At 42.2% G+C, this 18973-nt stretch overlaps 2 protein-coding genes across 2 annotated transcripts; one reads left to right on the top strand and one right to left on the bottom strand.

Moving 5' to 3' along the window:
- Positions 1 to 1775: 1775 nt before the first annotated feature.
- LOC128547593 (protein DR_1172-like) lies at positions 1776 to 2691 on the bottom strand. The gene is made up of 2 exons (XM_053520617.1): positions 2622 to 2691; positions 1776 to 2422 (listed from the first exon to the last, which is right to left on the bottom strand). The coding sequence occupies exons 1-2, from the start codon at positions 2689 to 2691 to the stop codon at positions 1776 to 1778; spliced, it is 717 nt and encodes a 238-aa protein (XP_053376592.1).
- Positions 2692 to 2740: 49 nt separating this feature from the next.
- On the top strand, positions 2741 to 11109 carry LOC128547592 (mucin-2-like). Its single transcript, XM_053520615.1, has 8 exons — positions 2741 to 4730; positions 5175 to 5783; positions 5833 to 7365; positions 7449 to 7824; positions 8107 to 8343; positions 8501 to 8907; positions 8991 to 10226; positions 10277 to 11109. The coding sequence occupies exons 1-8, from the start codon at positions 2741 to 2743 to the stop codon at positions 11107 to 11109; spliced, it is 7221 nt and encodes a 2406-aa protein (XP_053376590.1).
- Positions 11110 to 18973: the final 7864 nt, after the last annotated feature.

Raw genomic sequence — 18973 nt, 5'->3', positions numbered from 1 at the left:
CGTGCGCTCGACATATTATCTCGTGCGCTCTACATCTTATCTCGTGCGCTCGACATCTTATCTCGTGCGCACGACATCTTATTTAGAGCGATCAACATCTTATCTCGTACGCACGACACCTTATCTCGAGCGATCAACATCTTATCTCGTGCGCACGACATCTTATCTCGAGCGATCGACATCTTATCTCGAGCGATCAACATCTTATCTCGTGCGCAGGACATCTTATCTTGAGCGATCAACATCTTATCTCGTGCGCACGATATCTTATCTCGAGCGATCAACATCTTATCTCATGCGCACGACATCTAATCTCGAGCGATCAACATCTTATCTCGAGCGCACGACATCTTATCTATATATATTCAGGCCCTTTGTGTGTATTTAGGTCATCAGTAAAACATACGGACAAGTTTATAATTAGGGTCCCGCCTATTCCGACGTTATTTAAACTTCCCACAATTTATCACATCATTTGGGAGAGCAGTACACATAATTGGTCATCCTATCTTCAAAATTAAATGAACATAATCAATGATGATTTCTGCATGTTAGAATAGCAACAAATCGCAGTTCGACTGATAAATTCGCGCAGAAAAGTTATAAAATTGCATGCATGAATTAAGGGAAAACAAGGAAATTCTTTAATATATGGGCGAAGCCTACATATTAATTTCTGCTGCCTTCTTTTATCAGTTTGCGTATTTAAATTATAACCCTGCAAACACGTAAACGGTTATAAGTGTAATGGAAACAAAAGCAAAAACGGTGGCAGTCGTATGTTTTTACTGATGATCTGAATTCACACAAAGGGCCTTAATATATATTGATATATGTGCACAAGAGATCCAGAGAAAATTTCTCTAAGGCTTATTTTCAGTGCATTTAATAAGTAACTTTTATTTCATCATTGCTAGTTATTGACAACACAATTCCCCGTACCTGAGGTCTTCAAAGCTGGAAAGTCACCACATGTATTAAACTTTTGTCGGTGCGACGTTAATAAAATTTGTAAAAAGATCCTTTGGAAGCATAGAATGCAACCAAACATTTTAATAGCACACTCGGTTTGATTGGGTCTGTACATGAGAGGTAATGAAATGTGCATCACCTCTCACGCCCCCTAGCATCGGTTTAAGCGGACCTCTATACGCATTTATTGAATGGATACCATGATCCCAAAGGACCAGAAAACAGAACAACACTGAATCCAAGTACGGGGAGACCTTTTACAGCCGCCACACTGCACTTAAAGATTGCTGTTGTGATAGTTAATAAAATCTGTAAAAAGATCCTTTGGAAGCATAGAATGCAACCAAGCAAAATAATAGCTCACTCGGTTTGATTGGATCTGTTCATGAGAGGTAATGGAATGTGCAACACCTCTCACACCCCCTAGCACCGGCTTAAGCGGATCTCTGTTACACATGTATTGAATGGACTTCATGATCCCAAAGGACCAGAAAATATAACAACACTGAATACAAGTACGGGGAGACTTTTCACAGCCAATTCAAGCAAACAGATCGTTCGCCACCACCTACAGCAACCCTGGCACCTCACAAGCAACCACCTAAAGCAGCCTTGGAACCTCGTACACCACAACCTACAGCAACCCCGAGACCTTGTACACCATAACGTACAGCAACCCCGGCGCTTCGCACACCACCACTCACAGAAACACGGCACCTCGTACCACATACAGCAACCCCGGCACCTCGTACCGAACCTCCTGCAGAAACCCCCGCATCACGCACAATATCACCCATAGCAACCTAGAACCTTGTATACCACCACTTACTGCAACCCTGGCAACTAGCATCAACACCCACAGCAACCCCTGCACCTCGCACATCGCTACCTTCAGCAACTCTGGCACTTCGCGCACCACTACCTACAGCAACCCCTGCATCTCGCACACCACTGCCTACAGCAACCCCTTCATCTCGCACACCACTACCTACAGCAACCCCTGCATTTCGCACACCACTACCTACAGCAACACCTGCATCTCGCACACCACTACCTACAGCAACCCCTGCATCTCGCACACCACTACCTACAGCAACCCCTGCATCTCGCACACCACTACCTACAGCAACCCCTGCATCTCGCACACCACTACCTACAGCAACCCCTGCATCTCGTACACCACTACCTACAGCAACCCCTGCATCTCGTACACCACTACCTACAGCAACCCCTGCATCTCGCACACTACTACCTACAGCAACCCCTGCATCTCGCACACCACTACCTACAGCAACTCTGGCCTCTCGAAAACCGCTACCGACAGCAACCCTGGCATCTCGTACACCACTACCTATAGCAACCCTGGCATCTCGTACACCACTACCTACAGCAACTCCGGCATCTCGTACACCACTACCTACAGCAACTCTGGCCTCTCGAAAACCACTACCTAGAGCAACAAAGCATCTCGTATAGCACCACTAGCTACAACAACCTCGGCACCACATACATCATCACCTACAGTAACCCTCAACTTCGTGAACCAACACGCACAGCAACCACGGGACTTCGTATACATTAACTTACAGCAACCCATGCATTTCGTTTACCACCACTTATAGAAATCCCGGCAACTCAAAAAATATCACCTACAGCAATCCCGGCACTTCGTACTTCATCACCTACAGCAACCCTACCACTTTGTACACCACCACGCATATCAACCAGGGTACCTAGTATACCTACAGAGATCCCGGTAACTCAGATAATGGCACCTCGTAATACACCACCTACAGCAACATTGACACCTCACACAATATCACCTACAGCAATCCTGGCACCTCGTAATACACCACCTACAGCAACCTTGACACCTCAAACAATATCACCTTCAGCAATCCTGGCACCTCGTAATACACCACCTACAGCAACCTTGACACCTCACACAATATCACCTACAGTAATCCTAGCACCTCGTAATACACCACCTACAGCAACCTTGACACCTCACACAATATCACCTACAGCAATCCTGGCACCTCGTAAGACACCACCTACAGCAACCTTGACACCTCAAACAATATCACCTACAGCAATCCTGGCACATCGTAATACACCACCTACAGCAACCTTGACACCTCACACAATATCACCTACAGCAATCCTAGCACCTCGTAATACATCACCTATAGCAACCTTGACACCTCACACAATATCACCTATAGCAATCCTAGCACCTCGTAATACATCACCTACTGCAACCATGACACCTCAAACAATATCACCTACAGCAATCCTGGCACCTCGTAATACACCACTTACAGCAACCTTGACACCTCACACAATATCACTTACAGCAATGCTGGCACCTCGTGATACACCACCTACAGCAACATTGACACCTCAAACAATATCACCTACAGCAATCCTGGTACCTCGTATTACACCACCTACAGCAACCTTGACACCTCACACAATATCACCCACAGCAATCCCGGTACCTCGTAATACACCACCTACAGCAACCTTGACACCTCACACAATATCACCTACAGCAATCCCGGCACCTCGTTATACATCACCTACAGCAACATTGACACCTCACACAATATCACCTGCAGCAATCCTGGCACCTCGTAATACACCACCTACAGCAACCCTGACACCTCAAACAATATCACCTACAGCAATTCTGGCACCTCGTAATACACCACCTACAGCAACCTTGACACCTCACACAATATCACCTACAGCAATCAAGGCTCCTCGTAATACACCACCTACAGCAACCTTGACACCTCACACAATATCACCTACAGCAATCCTGGCACCTCGTAATACACCACCTACAGCAACCTTGACACCTCACACAATATCACCTACAGCAATCCTGGCACCTCGTAATACACCACCTACAGCAACCTTGACACCTCAAACAATATCACCTACAGCAATCCTGGCACCTCGTAATACACCACCTACAGCAACCTTGACACCTCACACAATATCACCTACAGCAATCCTGGCACCTCGTAATACACCACCTACAGCAACCTTGACACCTCAAACAATATCACCTACAGCAATCCTGGAACCTCGTAATACATCAACTACAACAACCTTGACACCTCACAAAATATCACCTACAGCAATCCTGGCACCTCGTAATACACAACTTACAGCAACCTTGAAACCTCAAACAATATCACCTACAGCAATCCTAGCACGTCGTAATACACCACCTACAGCAACCTTGACACCTCACACAATATCACCTACAGCAATCCTGGCACCTGGTAATACAACACCTACAGCAACCTTGACACCTCACACAATATCACCTACAGCAATCCTGGCACCTCGTAATACACCACTTACAGCAACCTTGACACCTCACACAATATCACCTACAGCAATCCCGGTACCTCGTAATACACCACCTACAGCAACCTCGACACCTCAAACAATATCACCTACAGCAATCCTGGCACCTCGTAATACACCACTTACAGCAACCTTGACACCTCACACAATATCACCTACAGCAATCCTGGCACCTCGTAATACACCACCTACAGCAACCTTGACACCTCAAACAATATCACCTACAGCAATCCTGGCACCTCCTAATACACCACCTACAACAACCTTGACACCTCACAAAATATCACCTACAGCAATCCGGGCACCTCGTAATACACCACCTACAGCAACCTTGACACCTCAAACAATATCACCTACAGCAATCCTCGCACCTCGTAATACACCACCTAGAGCAACCTTGACACTCCACACAGTATCACCTTCAGCAATCCGGCACCTCGTAATACACCACCTACAGCAACCTTGACACCTCAAACAATATCACCTACAGCAATCCTGGCACCTCGTAATACACCACCTGGAGCAACCTTGACACCTCACACAATATCACTTACAGCAATCCGGGCACCTCGTAATACACCACCTGCAGCAACCTTGACACCTCACACAATATCACCTACAGCAATCCTGGCACCTCGTAATACACAACCTAGAGCAACCTTGACACCTCACACAATATCACCTACAGCAATCCTGGCACCTCGTAATACACCACATACAGCAACCTTGACACCTCAAACAATATCACCTACAGCAATCCTAGCACCTCGTAATACACCACCTAGAGCAACCTTGAAACCTCACAATATCACCTACAGCAATCCTGGCACCTCGTAATACACCACCAAGAGCAACCTTGACACCTCACACAATATCACCTACAGCAATCCGGGCACCTCGTAATACACCACCTACAGCAACCTTGACACCTCACACAATAACACCTACAGCAATACGGGCACCTCGTAATACACCACATACAGCAACCTTGACACCTCACACAGTAATACCTACAGCAATCCTGGCACATCGTAATACACCACCTACAGCAACATTGACACCTCAAACAATATTACCTGCAGCAATCCTGGAACCTCGTAATACATCACCTACTGCAACCATGACACCTCAAACAATATCACCTACAGCAATCCTGGCACCTCGTAATACACCACTTACAGCAACCTTGACACCTCACACAATATCACTTACAGCAATGCTGGCACCTCGTGATACACCACCTACAGCAACATTGACACCTCAAACAATATCACCTACAGCAATCCTGGTACCTCGTATTACACCACCTAGAGCAACCTTGACACCTCACACAATATCACCTACAGTAATCCTGGCACCTCGTAATACACCACCTACAGCAACCTTGACACCTCAAACAATATCACCTACAGCAATCCTGGCACCTCGTAATACACCACCTAGAGCAACCTTGAAACCTCACAATATCACCTACAGCAATCCTGGCACCTCGTAATACACCACCTAGAGCAACCTTGACACCTCACACAATATCACCTACAGCAATCCGGGCACCTCGTAATACACCACCTACAGCAACCTTGACACCTCACACAATAACACCTACAGCAATACGGGCACCTCGTAATACACCACATACAGCAACCTTGACACCTCACACAGTAATACCTACAGCAATCCTGGCACATCGTAATACACCACCTACAGCAACATTGACACCTCAAACAATATCACCTGCAGCAATCCTGGAACCTCGTAATACATCACCTACTGCAACCATGACACCTCAAACAATATCACCTACAGCAATCCTGGCACCTCGTAATACACCACTTACAGCAACCTTGACACCTCACACAATATCACTTACAGCAATGCTGGCACCTCGTGATACACCACCTACAGCAACATTGACACCTCAAACAATATCACCTACAGCAATCCTGGTACCTCGTATTACACCACCTACAGCAACCTTGACACCTCACACAATATCACCCACAGCAATCCCGGTACTTCGTAATACACCACCTACAGCAACCTTGACACCTCACACAATATCACCTACAGCAATCCCGGCACCTCGTTATACACCACCTACAGCAACATTGACACCTCACACAATATCACCTGCAGCAATCCTGGCACCTCGTAATACACCACCTACAGCAACCCTGACACCTCAAACAATATCACCTACAGCAATTCTGGCACCTCGTAATACACCACCTACAGCAACCTTGACACCTCACACAATATCACCTACAGCAATCAAGGCTCCTCGTAATACACCACCTACAGCAACCTTGACACCTCACACAATATCACCTACAGCAATCCTGGCACCTCGTAATACACCACCTACAGCAACCTTGACACCTCACACAATATCACCTACAGCAATCCTGGCACCTCGTAATACACCACCTACAGCAACCTTGACACCTCAAACAATATCACCTACAGCAATCCTGGCACCTCGTAATACACCACCTAGAGCAACCTTGACACCTCACACAATATCACCTACAGCAATCCTGGCACCTCGTAATACACCACCTACAGCAACCTTGACACCTCAAACAATATCACCTACAGCAATCCTGGAACCTCGTAATACATCAACTACAACAACCTTGACACCTCACAAAATATCACCTACAGCAATCCTGGCACCTCGTAATACACAACTTACAGCAACCTTGAAACCTCAAACAATATCACCTACAGCAATCCTGGCACGTCGTAATACACCACTTACAGCAACCTTGACACCTCACACAATATCACCTACAGCAATCCTGGCACCTCGTAATACACCACCTACAGCAACCTTGACACCTCAAACAATATCACCTACAGCAATCCTGGCACCTCGTAATACACCACCTACAACAACCTTGACACCTCACAAAATATCACCTACAGCAATCCGGGCACCTCGTAATACACCACCTAGAGCAACCTTGACACCTCAAACAATATCACCTACAGCAATCCTCGCACCTCGTAATACACCACCTAGAGCAACCTTGACACTCCACACAGTATCACCTTCAGCAATCCGGCACCTCGTAATACACCACCTACAGCAACCTTGACACCTCAAACAATATCACCTACAGCAATCCTGGCACCTCGTAATACACCACCTGGAGCAACCTTGACACCTCACACAATATCACTTACAGCAATCCGGGCACCTCGTAATACACCACCTGCAGCAACCTTGACACCTCACACAATATCACCTACAGCAATCCTGGCACCTCGTAATACACCACCTAGAGCAACCTTGACACCTCACACAATATCACCTACAGCAATCCTGGCACCTCGTAATACACCACCTACAGCAACCTTGACACCTCAAACAATATCACCTACAGCAATCCTGGCACCTCGTAATACACCACCTAGAGCAACCTTGAAACCTCACAATATCACCTACAGCAATCCTGGCACCTCGTAATACACCACCTAGAGCAACCTTGACACCTCACACAATATCACCTACAGCAATCCGGGCACCTCGTAATACACCACCTACAGCAACCTTGACACCTCACACAATAACACCTACAGCAATACGGGCACCTCGTAATACACCACATACAGCAACCTTGACACCTCACACAGTAATACCTACAGCAATCCTGGCACATCGTAATACACCACCTACAGCAACATTGACACCTCAAACAATATCACCTGCAGCAATCCTGGAACCTCGTAATACATCACCTACAGCAACCTTGACAACTCAAACAATATCACCTTAGAAACCCCGGTACCTCGTAATACACCACCTACAGCAACCTTGACACATCACACAATAATACCCGCAGCAATCCTGGCACCTCGTAATACACCACCTACAGCAACATTGACACCTCAAACAATATCACCTGCAGCTATCCTGGAACCTCGTAATACATCACCTACAACAACATTGACACCTCAAACAATGTCACCTAAGAAATCCCGGTACCTCGTAATACACCACCTACAGCAACCTTGACACCTCACACAATATCACCTACAGCAATTCCGGCACCTCGTTATACACCGACTACAGCAATCTTGACACCTCACACAATATCAACTGCAGCAATCCTGGCACCTCGTAATACACCACCTACAGCAACCCTGACACCTCAAACAGTATCACCTACAGCAACCTGGCACTTCGTAATACACCACCTACAGCAACCCTGACACATCACACAATATCACCTAGAGCAATCAAGGCCCCTCGTAATACACCACCTACAGCAACCTTGACACCTCAAACAATATCACCTACAGCAACCCTGGCGCCTCGTAATACACCACCTACAGCAACCTTGACACCTCACACAATATCACCTACAGCAATCCTGGCACCTCGTAATACACCACCTACAGCAACCTTGACACCTCAAACAATATCACCTTCAGCAATCCTGGCACCTCGTAATACACCTACAGCAATCCTGGCACCTCGTAATACACCACCTACAGCAACCTTGACACCTCACACAATACCACCTACAGCAATCCGGGCACCTCGTAATACACCACCTACAGCAACCTTGACACCTCACACAATATCACCTACAGCATCCTGGCAACTCGTAATACACCACCTACAGCAACCTTGACACCTCACACAATATCACCTATAGCAATCCTGGCACCTCGTAATACTCCCGCTACAGCAACCTTGACACCTCACACAATATCACCTACAGCAATCCTGGCACCCCGTAATACACCACCTACAGCAACCTTGACACCTCAAACAATATCACCTACAGCAATCCTGGTACCTCGTAATACATCACCTACAGCAACCTTGACACCTCACACAATATCACCTACAGCAATCCCGGTACCTCGTAATACACCACCTACAGCAACCTTGACACCTCACACAATATCACATACAGCAATCCCGGCACCTCGTAATACACCACCTACAGCAACCTTGACACCTCACACAATAATACCTAGATCAATCCTGGCACCTCGTAATACACCACCTACAGCAACCCTGACACCTCAAACAGTATCACCTAAAGCAATCATGGCACCTCGTAATACACCACCTACAGCAACCCTGACACCTCACACAATATCACCTACAGCAATCAAGCCCCCTCGTAAAACACCACCTACAGCAACCTTAACACCTCACACAATATCACCTACAGCAATCCTGGCACCTCGTAATATACCACCTACAGCAACCTTGACACCTCACACAATATCACCTACAGCAATCCTGGCACCTCGTAATACACCACCTACAGCAACCTTGACACCTCAAACAATATCACCTACAGCAATCCTGGCACCTCGTAATACACCACCTAGAGCAACCTTGACACCTCACACAATATCACCTACAGCATTCCGGGCACCTCGTAATACACCACCTACAGCAACCTTGACACCTCAAACAATATCACCTACAGCAATCCTGGCACCTCGTAATACACCACCTAGAGCAACCCTGACATCTCAAACAATATCACCTACAGCAATCCGGGCACCTCGTTATACACCACCTACAGCAACCTTGACACCTCACACAATATCACCTACAGCAATCCGGACACCTCATAATACACCACCTACAGCAACCTTGACACCTCAAACAATATCACCTACAGCAATCCTGGCATCTCGTAATACACCACCTACAGCAACCTTGACACCTCAAACAATAACACCTACAGGAATCCTGGCACCTCGTAATACACCACCTACAGCAACCTTGACACCTCAAACAATATCACCTACAGGAATCCTGACACCTCGTAATACACCACCTACAGCAACCTTGACACCTCACACAATATCGCCTACAGCAATCCTGGCACCTCGTAATACACCACCTACAGCAACCTTGACACCTCAAACATGTCACCTACAGCAATCCTGGCACCTCGTAATACACCATCTACAGCAACCTTGACACCTCACACAATATCACCTACAGCAATCCCGGTACCTCGTAAAACACCAACTACAGCAACCTTGACACCTCACACATTATCACCTACAGCAATCCCGGCACCTCGTAATACACCACCTACAGCAACCTTGACACCTCACACAATATCACCTACAGCAATCCCGGCACCTCGTAATACACCACCTACAGCAACCTTGACACCTCACACAATAATACCTAGAGCAATCCTGGCACCTCGTAATACACCACCTACAGCAACCCTGACACCTCAAACAGTATCACCTACAGCAATCCTGGCACCTAGTAATACACCACCTACAGCAACCCTGACAACTCACACTATATCACCTACAGCAATCAAGCCCCCTCGTAATACACCACCTACAGCAACCTTGACACCTCACACAATATCACCTACAGCAATCCTGGCACCTCGTAATACACCACCTACAGCAATCTTGACACTTCACACAATATCACCTACAGCAATCTTGGCACCTCGTAATACACCACCTACTGCAACCTTGACACCTCAAACAATATCACCTACAGCAATCCTGGCACCTCGTAATACACCACCTACAGCAACCTTGACACCTCAAACAATATCACCTACAGCAATCCGGGCACCTCGTAATACACAACCTAGAGCAACCTTGACACCTCACACAATATCACCTACAGCAATCCTGGCACCTCGTAATACACCACCTAGAGCAACCTTGACACCTCACACAATATCACCTACAGCAATCCGGGCACTCGTAATACACCACCTACAGCAACCTTGACACCTCACACAATATCACCTACAGCAAACCTGGCACCTCGTAATACACCACCTACAGCAATCTTGACACCTCAAACAATATCACCTACAGGAATCCTGGCACCTCGTATCGTAATACACCACCTACAGCAACCTTGACACCTCAAACAATATCACCTACAGCAATCCTGACACCTCGTAATACACCACCTACAGCAACCTTGACATCTCAAACAATATCACCTAAAGCAATCCTGGCACCTCGTAATACACCACCTACAGCAACCTTGACACCTCAAACATGTCACCTACAGCAATCCTGGCACCTCGTTTTATACCACCTACAGCAACCTTGACACCTCAAACAATATCACCTACAGCAATCCTGGAACCTCGTAATACATCACCTACAGCAACCTTGACCCCTCACACAATATCACCTACAGCAATCCCAGTACCTCGTAATACACCACCTACAGCAACCCTGGCATCTCGTAAACTACCACGTATTGCAACCCGGGTACCTCGCACACCACCATCTACAGCAACCCTAACATTTGGCACATCATCACCAGCACCTCGCACACCACCACAAAACCCTCCTTTGATAATGTATTTCAAGGTTGCTAAAGTTATAATGGACCCAAATTTCGTTTTTAGAAATACTAACAATTACTATATAAGTAGAATTAACACGTTCATATGTATTAAGGTGGTACCACGTTTTGAATTTCTGGTGAATGTAAAAAATATTCACTTCTATCCAATATTAATAAAGTTATGATTCAACCTTACACTCTTCTTTACCAATCAGATGGTAACCGATCGACTTTTGGTACTTTATGGTCAAGGAAACAATAAAGAGACTCTTTTTGGTTCTTAATAATTCAACAGTAAAGTCTTAGTCGTTAAGCTTGATTGCAGTTGTACAGTAATAGTGTGTAATAAAGGGAGAACACTCTGTTTGGAATATCTAGATATTTTAAAATGTTTAGTTTCTTATTATGCTTCGTTGGCAAAATTGAGAATTGATTTCAATAGCTTTAAACTGAGGCCTGTAAACAGAGATACTCGTATTTATTGAAAAGCTAACAATATTGGACTGACTTAAAAAAATAATGACTTCTTTCTTTTAAATCCGGAATGACTTATTTCTTTTAAATCCGGAGCAGCCACAATCATCAGAAAATGACGATAGATTCTGGATAAGACATGGCAGATGGCACTTAAATTCTGCGAAAGTCGGTTACAGTATGTAAAAGTTAATTTAAAGGAACGTGTGTCTGTCTCTTTAAATTAAGATATTTAGTGAATGTTTAATAATATTTAAACGCAAATATTGAATATTTATGTCAAGGTTACTAAAGTTATAATGGACCCAAATTTCGTTTTTAGAAATACTAACAATTACTATATAAGTAGAATTAACACGTTTTGAATTTCTGGTGAATGTAAAAAATATTCACTTCTATCCAAAATTAATAAAGTTATGATTCAACCTTACACTCTTCTTTACCAATCAGATGGTAACCGATCGACTTTTGGTACTCTTATTACCAACAATAAAGTTAAACAATAGAAATTGTTATGTGACTTCAATGAGCTCAACAAAACAAGACCAAGCATAACTATTGCTATGGAATTTATTATAGCGTTATACACTGCATGAAGTTTCGGCCCGGCGACGATAAGCGCATTCGACAGGCGGAGGATCGGCCAAAGAAGAAAACTGAGAAAAAACTACCACTATTTCTCATTCTCTTTCTCTTGATAGTTTACGCACACATGTTTTTCGTAACAAAATCAGCAGAGGAATTATGGATGGACGACATGGCGAAGTGTCCAATGTCTTCTGTTACAGGTGCGGCAAAGAGGGTCATTTTGCCAATGGATGTGCCTCTAACCAACAAGGGGATTACTGGGCCAATATCCAACACGGGACCAGCACCTACATTATTGAATTCACCTTTTGGGGAAAAGCCTTTCGGGAACATCGACTCGATCAAGTCAGACTTAGTACAGTTAATTAGAATATGATAAGTATTTATTCTTTGATCAAACTTTTGAACAGTTTAGCGAGTGTGCGATATTTTCCGGTACAGGTCTTAGAATGGTTGGGATATTTATGGGGTCTACAATCGGGTCTTATAAAAAATTCATAATAGACGTTTAAGATTTACCAAGATTTGCTTAGAAATGATATTTTAAAATGTTTACTAATATCTAGTGCCAAAAAACTTTCTCAGTTGGCAGATAATTTGTTTATATGGCATCTGTTTTACAAACAAAAATTTTCTACCAATTTACTGAGAGAAGAGTTTCAGTGGATTGGGATATTGATATTGGTTAAAGTATTAAATGCTTAACATATTTACAATTTTGGAATGTACGTTTTCATCTTATTTATGGCAAAAAAAAAAAACCCTTTGGTAACCCGTTGCCTTCGATTATGGTGTATATTAGATGCGTCCTATTTAATTGCAGCATATATAGTAGACTGTGGTCAGAATATTGCATATAAATTTTGGTAACAAGACAAGCAAAAACAAAATTCTACTATAAGTTCTACTATAAGTTTCTCAGACGAAATATGCGCGGTGCACCTAACGACAGTATGTTTGGACCGAAGGATGCGGATAGATTTGCTAATGATTATAATACTAAACTCCGTATATTTTATTCTTTATTTTGGACACTTACGTCTGAAAATACGACGTTTGGGCAAACATTTATTTCTAAATGTTCTTTTGTTTAAAAGATCCTTCAAATATTTAAGGTCAAGGAAACAATAAAGAGACTCTTTTTGGTTCTTAATAATTCAACAGTAAAGTCTTAGTCGTTAAGCTTGATTGCAGTTGTACAATAATAGTGTGTAATGAAGGGGGAAAACTCTGTTTGGAATATCTAGATATTTTAAAATGTTTAGTTTCTTATAATGCTTCGTTGGCAAAATTGAGAATTGATTTCAATAGCTTTAAACTGAGGCCTGTAAACAGAGATACTCGTATTTATTGAAAAGCTAACAATATTGGATTGACTAAAAAAAATAAGGACTTCTTTCTTTTAAATCCGGAGCAGCCACAATCATCAGAAAATGACGATAGATTGTGGATAAGACATGGCAGATGACACTCGAATTCTTCGAAAGTCGGTTATGTAAAAGTTAATTGAAAAGAACGTGTGTCTGTCTCTTTAAATTAAGATATTTAGTGAATGTTTAATAATATTTAAACGCAAGTATTGAATATTTATTTGCTTAATATTGGATTTCTCTTAGAGTGGCATTAGATTTAGTGATTAGAATACTGAATGTTGAAACTGGTCTCGTTTTGATCATAAATTTATTATGGATTTTCCTGTTTTAAAAAAGTAAATCTCATTACATGTTTATGACATGAGCGTTTGAAAATAGTTGTATGATCTGGGAAAGAACATGATTGATTGAACAGAAAAATATTATATCTTAATTAAATTAAAAAAAATTAATTGGTTGCATAAAATTTATATTATAATATGTTAAGATTTTTATATCAAATATTTCAGTTAACAATATTTTCAAAAATAATTTTTAAGATTTCTGAGTGCGGACAACTATATTTTCAACCATTTGTTTTGATATTGCATAGATATAAAATTATTTTCGTAATATTGCATTTGCATATACTTTTATGATGTTAAACGATTCTTTATTCTACAAAGAAATAGTTTACTCACAAAGTCATTTCTGTTATGGCTTGGAGCTACGACTCCAAGCCTATATATTGTTTTCGGTTATTTTGTCTCCCCAATTGTAGTCGTGTCTACTACAAGAAGCCGGGAAGCAGAATATATCCAAGCGGCAGGATGTAAGAAGTCTACCGATTGGTCACACCTACACATCGGTCCAACGGGTGTTTGCGTTTTATGACAGTCTATTATTAAATCGAGGTTGTTTCACGAACAATATGTAAATTAATTACATATATAAAGATTTTATTGAAAATGAAGATCGTTTCATTTCTGATTTAACATATTTCAGTTATTTCATTTACTGTTGTAAAGAATTTATGGACTTTTATACCTGTCATAGTAAGCACGCCCCTGAAATAATGTAATCTGCCAAATGGGTATCTGAGAGGAAAATTTGCCGCCAATTTCTATGGAGTACTATTTGGGCCGAAAGTCTGCTTTACGCATACTTTTATACGTGCACGTATATTCTGAAATGTGCGCGCACGAAAAGCATACTTTCGACCCAAATGGTACACCATATTTAAATGGGTATTTTTGTTTTGGCTTGCAACAAGCTCGTTCAGGATTTAGACTGCTTCTATGCATGTTTTCACCGCTTCGTCATGTTTGCGAAAAAGACAGATAAGTCGACTACTGCCGGTTTCGTCGGATTTAAATAGTAACAAAGGAAAACCCTCATTTAGACTATAAATAGAACACGTTAACGACACCCCAACCGAGGGCGATGCTTTTACACAATGTTTTAGGTTTTATGCGAACTGTTTTTGTTTTGATCATAAGCTGATATACTTGCAGTCTTTTATAGAGTTCCTACATTAAGCATTTTCTTTTAAAAGGAAACTTTATTCATTGTTTACTGCTGATTTCAGAAAACCGCGCCGATACAGTGTTTGCATCATACACATGTAGTGACTGACTGCATGGAGGTAATATATCTCTACATTACCTCCATCCTGACTGATATGGATTTTCTTATCGTGAGTGGCTATTTTTGTAACCGTCATTTACATAAACTCCGCCCAAGACGCGAATCAAGTTATGTACATTTCATTTTTTGTAGGGTTTTCCCGTTAAGTTGTCTAAACAATACATTCCTGGTTTTAGTGACCATTGCATTCCATTTGTTGACCTTTTATCATCAGCAAGAGTTAATCTAAAAAGTAAGCACAAAATTTTACTATTTGATAAAGCAAATTGGTCAGAAATTAATTTTTTAAAAAGGTTTAATTAATTTTGTCACCCTAAACCACTCTCAAAACTGGGGTGTTCAAGAATTGTGGCATAGCTTTAAACAGAAATTAGATGAGCTAGCAAGTCATGTACCGAGCAAAATTGTCTCAGGTAGACATCATCTTCCATGGTTTTCTAAACTTAAAAAGATTAAAACTCTTATCCAAAAGAAAACACGTAATTCATATTGGGACTACATGAATAATATTATTTGTAGCTCAGAAGAACATAAACATGGCACAACTAAACGTTTCTGGGGTTTTATTAAAAGTTTGAAAAATGACTCTTGTGTTGTTGCTCCTCTGAGAGAAAATGGTGTCTTGAAATCTAGTGCCAAGGATAAGTCAGAAATTTTAAATAAACAGTTTTCTTCAGTATTTACAAATGACCCCAGTCCAAGCTTACCAAATCTTGGTCCTAGCCCATTTGCTAGCATGCCCAGAATAAAAGTAACTGAAAATGGTGTTAAGAAATTTCTTGAAAATTTAAACCCGTACAAAGCAGCAGGTCCAGACCAAATCAAACCTAGAATTTTAAAAGAATGTGCAACTGAAATAGCTCCAATCTTTACAATATTGTTTAATAAATCTCTTGATAGTGGTACTGTTCCCTCAGATTGGTCTGAGGCTTACGTAACACCAATCTTTAAAAAAGGTGAAAAGTTTCAAGCTTCAATTTATAGACCAGTCTCATTGACATGTATAGCTTGCAGACTATTAGAACACATTGTGGTCAGTAATATCTTGAATCACTTAGACAAATTTAACATCCTGGTGGACAACCAGCATGGTTTTCGTGCCCGGCGGTCTTGCGAGACCTAACTTGTGGGTTTTATCCATGACATAGCTAAATCAGTACAGCGAAGCCAAGTTGATGTTGCCATCATGGACTTTAGTAAAGCCTTTGATGTAGTTCACCGTGGCCGGCTCTTATTAAAATTAGATCACTATGGCATCAGGGGCTCTGCACATTCCTGGATCAAAGCTTTCCTAGGACATAGAACACAAAGGGTGGTGGTAGCTGGGGCAACATCTGGCTTGGCTCCTGTTATATCAGGCGTCCCCAGGGGTCCGTCCTGGGACCTTTACTACTCCTGCTCTACATAAATGACCTACCGGGTTCTGTATCTTCCAATGTGCGTCATTTTGCAGATGACTGTGTCAGAACAATTAAGTCACAGGCAGACTCAGCTCAGCTGCAACAGGACCTTAACAGTCTGTCATTATGGGAGCTACTTACCTAGGTGTAGAAGTAACATCTAACTTATCTTGGTCCCCTCATATAAACAAAATATCTAGTAATGCATGTCAAAGTATTGGTTTCTTAAAACGTAATATACATTCTGCTAAGAGAGGTATATATAAAATATAGTAGGTTGGTTTTATTTTACAAAATGGTTCATAATCATGTTGATGTCGATCCTAAACAATATCTCGCTCCAATCACTAGACAATCTAGACATTACCATCACTTAGCTCTGCAAATACCTTCTACCACAGTTGACTACTACAAATACTCATTCTTCCCCAGAACTGTGGTAGAGTGGAACGTCTTACCATCTCATGTAGTCAGTGCTGAAACAATCTTCGGATTCAAATCAGCACTGGCTGCATCGATGTTCCAACCATAATTACTATATATACTTGCTTTTATCCTGTTTTTTAACCCTACTAATATTTCTCTTTTCCTGCACAACAGCTTATGTATGTACATGTTTTACACTTAGGGCTATAAGATGTTAGGTTTTTGCACCTTTTTTTATCACTACCTGTCAGGGAGTACTAGGTGGACTGAGTAGCTTGGGAAACCTGATAGTCTTTCACTTTTTAACCCCCCACGCATGGCCAAAATGTATCAGTAATTGAACGAGGCCATTGTCGTAAAAGAAGCAACAAGAAGAAACTGAAAAGTCTTTATTGTTTTTAAAACATTGATGATATTACAGTTTTTAGCCGTATCTCAGAATCAGTTTCAAATGAAACATTTTTTTACAATCTCTATCCAAAACGTGCAGAATAGACATCTACCAGCGATTACCACAGACTCGGACTAATTACATTATGTCATTATGTAAAACTCCCCCATTCGACAGCTGTAGATTAACGTCGCATTATCTCAATTATTTCACGTATATAAGTATTTTTTCTGTTACCGATGTCCATCGATTTCCTTGTGACAAGTTGATAAAACAAATCATTAATCCCTTCTAGTCTCACTACAAAATGCAAATTAAGTCAGCCGGTGCATAAAGATCAAAAGATAAAATAGCATAATATTATGTAATGTAAACAACATGTGTATTTTTCGCTTGGTCAGGGCATGGAGATATTACCTCCGTGGAATAACATATTTACTTTATTATAAACATAAATGCCCTGTTTATATACATTATTCAAGTTATAAAGGTAAACAGTTTTGTGTGTTTGAGAATCTAGCAAACATGCGATTCTGAAGACAGGCTTGAATTAACTGGAATCTTTTTTTTTCGTACATTGAATATGTACATCAACAATTCAACTTTCGGCCGTGTAGCCGTTGTATATGAAGCTAAAACCTTTAAGTGCTGGACTCCTTCATTTCACTTTAATAGCGAATTGAAACTTGATTCGGGATTCGTGACTAAGTAAGTTTCCTTGCCAAGAAACTTGCTCACGACGGAAATTCATTTATTTATTTCTTGGGTTTAACGCCCGTTTTCAACAGTTCTTCCTTTATGTTGGGTGGGCAGTTTACCTAACCGTCGCTCCTGGGAAGAACCAGTACTAGACTCACGTCCTCCGTAAGAAACTGCCAACTCTCTCACATAAAGAGATATGGTCGGTTGCAAGGCTCGAACCGATGCCCACAATCAGTGAGAGGTTACAGTGAAAAGTCAGCGACTAACCACTCGACTACGGGAGCGGTCACACGATGGATCGGAGTCT

The sequence above is a fragment of the Mercenaria mercenaria genome, chromosome 12, assembly GCF_021730395.1.
Source record: "Mercenaria mercenaria strain notata chromosome 12, MADL_Memer_1, whole genome shotgun sequence".
Classification (NCBI taxonomy): Eukaryota; Metazoa; Mollusca; class Bivalvia; order Venerida; family Veneridae; genus Mercenaria; species Mercenaria mercenaria.
This window is presented reverse-complemented; position numbering and strand designations above follow the sequence as displayed.

Coding starts and splice junctions, on each gene's coding strand:
- LOC128547593 (XM_053520617.1), bottom strand. CDS start 2,691: ATGCGTGGTGGTGTACAAAGTGGTAGGGTTGCTGTAGGTGATGAAGTA. Junction 2,423..2,621: donor AAGTGCCGGGATTGCTGTAG/GTGATATTTTTT, acceptor TTGTTGCTCTAG/GTAGTGGTTTTCGAGAGGCC.
- LOC128547592 (XM_053520615.1), top strand. CDS start 2,741: ATGGCACCTCGTAATACACCACCTACAGCAACATTGACACCTCACACA. Junction 5,784..5,832: donor TACAGCAATCCTGGCACCTC/GTAATACACCAC, acceptor TATCACCTACAG/CAATCCTGGCACCTCGTAAT. Junction 7,825..8,106: donor TACAGCAATCCTGGCACCTC/GTAATACACCAC, acceptor CATCACCTACAG/CAACCTTGACAACTCAAACA.